The sequence below is a fragment of the Poecilia reticulata genome, linkage group LG10 (genome assembly GCF_000633615.1).
Source record: "Poecilia reticulata strain Guanapo linkage group LG10, Guppy_female_1.0+MT, whole genome shotgun sequence".
NCBI classification, from domain to species: Eukaryota; Metazoa; Chordata; class Actinopteri; order Cyprinodontiformes; family Poeciliidae; genus Poecilia; species Poecilia reticulata.
The window spans coordinates 24,445,256-24,447,958 of NC_024340.1; the positions used below are offsets into that span (position 1 = coordinate 24,445,256).

Sequence of the window (2,703 nt, forward strand, 5' to 3'; positions counted from 1 at the left end):
AGCACTGGCTCCACAAATCGAGGAGGATTGTCATTTACATCAGCGACACTGACTGTAACGACTTTCATACTGGACAAAGGCGGACTTCCCTCATCAGTTGCTATTATGGTGATATTATGAGCAGAAATATTTTCTCTGTCCAGCTGTCCGTCCACTATTAACGAATAGTCATTTTTGTAATTGGACTTTAACTTAAAAGGAACAGATCCAACTACGCTGCATTTAGTTAAACCGTTGTTCCCGCCATCTTTATCAACCACTGTTATTAAAGCAACTATCGCTCCTAATTTKGCGTCCTCTCTTATTGGTGTCACTAATGATGTCACAAATATTTCTGGAGCATTGTCATTAATATCGATCACCTCTATTAGTAATTTAGCATGCGCACTACGAGAGGAGGCTCCCTGATCCTTTGCTTGCACTCTCAGCTCATAAGCAGGCRTTTTCTCAAAATCAAYGCTACTCTTCAAAGTAACTGTTCCAGTTTCYGAATTTATATCGAATACTTTAGTTAGGTCCGAATTACCTCGTCTTAGAAAAGAATACACRATCTTACCATTCATGCCTTCGTCTAAATCAGTGGCATTTAATTTGATCAATACATTCCCTGGTTCTGTGTCTTCATTAACACGTACTTTATAAAGAGATTTACTGAATATCGGCGTGTTATCATTAACATCTATTACATTTACATGTATCTGTAATGTACCAGATCTCCCTGGTATTCCTCCATCCACAGCGGTCAGGATGAGTTTCAGCACTGGCTGTTTCTCTCTATCTAAAGCTTTCTCAAGCACAAGCTCAGCAGATAAACCATCTTCTCCGGTGCTTTGAACATCGAGTGAAAAATGTTGGTTCTTATCCAGCTTGTAGCTTTTCACTGCGTAGTTCCCCATGTCTGCATCTTCTGCGACCGGCAGAAGAAAGCGCTCTCCCGGTGACACGGATTCAGAGATGTTTAGAAAATACAAATTCTCGTTAAAGTCGGGCGAGTTGTCATTTATATCTAAAACGTTCACTTCAATGCGGTGTACAACCATCGGGTTCAACAAAACTGCCTGTATTCGTAGAGAGCATCGTTCGGTGTTTGAACATAGCTCCTCTCTGTCGATCCTGTCGTTAACAAATATATCTCCTGTCCCTAAGTTTACGTCAAAATATTTCTTACTGTTACTCGAAAGAATGTTCAAATCTCGGTCCTCCAGTTCTTGCACATCTACGTTCAGATCCTTTGCGATATTGGCCAGCAAGGTCCCTTTGTTCACCTCCTCGGAAATGGTGTAAGATAAATGCGAAGCACCGCATTCACAAAGACAAAGCAGCATAATCCAACATATCCAGGAGCATTTCTCGTTCCCCATTTTGAACAATGAACGCAGAATTCCTTGTATTCGAGTTGATCCAGTAAGTGTGATATATCTCCCTCGTCAGTAGAAATACCATCATCAACAGCAACTCTTTTTTTTACCACGGCACAATCGGACAGGCTCTGCGAACGAATAACCAATTGGTGTTTTCGCTCCGCCGTGCAAAGGTGGAGTTTTAGACGGGCTGTAAAAATGTACCGACGGTCTCCAGCGACATCTTGTGGGAGTTTGAAGTAGACATGAGTAGACTCATCATACATTTTAATTCCCGCGCTTCCCGACGCTTTGAGTACTTTAAAGTTTAACGGAAAAATAATTACCTCCTTTCTGCGGACTTTTCTAATCACATTGTATTGAAGCCACAGATAAATATCTACGATGCATTATAGGAAGAAACGCACTTAATTTTATGAAATTGTAAAAGCATGCTTCAATTAAAAAAAAAAAAATTCGACCAGTCCACCATATCAATCTAAAATTATAAGGTTTCGTAGTTTCTATGTTTGATTTGAAATATGTGACTGTTTTCTCTGGAGTCGCCTTATTTTCAGATGATCGCATACAAAGTCAAAATAATTACTAATAAGAGCACACTAATGCATCTGTAAAAAAACGGAACACATGACAAATTACAAAGCATATTAGTGATGAAAAGGAAGCAAGGGGCAGTATGCTAATGGGAACGGTCTACATACCAATGWCGCACAAAAATGAAGCTAATTGCTTGCTATTAGTCAGTAACAAACATCAACAAAAGGAACCCTGAGCACCAGCTGTAAGCATTAACTCACTGAATTCACTTTAAAGTGCAGAAAATCTCACAACTAGATTGGACCCTTACCGTATTCAAATAAGGCTAAAAAAAAGCGACAAAAAGTACTCAGCACAATTTAAAATGTGCATCATAAAATGTTGGTGGTCCAGCGACAAGCTAAATAACCCAAATTCCTTCGGTATTGGAAGTATAAAATAAATAGTTTTGTTTAAGATCTGACCTGTTCATTTAATTCGGTACCATGTAGTTATTTAAACTAAATTTCAGGAGCACACGTGTCTGAGAATAAAAAAAGATCGCTGTTTTTGCTTGAATACATATTAGAGAGAAAACGGARAGTTTGAAGTTMAAAAAAGAAGCACAAAATATTAAAAAGCAARAGCCTACCTTTTCTGTGTTTGGTAAAGTCTGAGTTCTGGTAAAWGTRTCWSTYCCGTTAATACTGATCAGTTCAGCATCYRCAGGTGGAAACGGAGCGGGGAAAACCACTACGTCACTCTTCAGTGTGTCTGAGCTGAAACACACGTCATACTGCTGAGTAGCTTTAGAGTAAGACCAGCT

The 2,703-nt window shown here is 39.2% G+C and overlaps 2 protein-coding genes across 2 annotated transcripts in view; both read right to left on the reverse strand.

Moving 5' to 3' along the window:
- Positions 1-1,773, reverse strand: part of LOC103471707 (protocadherin gamma-C3-like) — a 2,625-nt gene extending 852 nt beyond the window's left edge. The window contains exon 1 of the mRNA XM_008420885.2: positions 6-1,773. Within this exon, the coding sequence (XP_008419107.1) occupies positions 6-1,361 (1,356 nt within the window). The 5' untranslated portion in view covers positions 1,362-1,773. The remainder of the gene's footprint in view (positions 1-5) is intronic.
- Positions 1,774-1,960: 187 nt separating this feature from the next.
- LOC108166627 (protocadherin alpha-3-like) overlaps positions 1,961-2,703 on the reverse strand; it is a 35,549-nt gene continuing 34,806 nt past the window's right edge. Inside the window, exons 3-4 of the mRNA XM_017307031.1 lie at positions 2,530-2,698; positions 1,961-1,969 (exon numbers count right to left, since the gene is read on the reverse strand). Coding sequence (XP_017162520.1) covers positions 1,961-1,969; positions 2,530-2,698 — 178 coding nt within the window. The remainder of the gene's footprint in view (positions 1,970-2,529; positions 2,699-2,703) is intronic.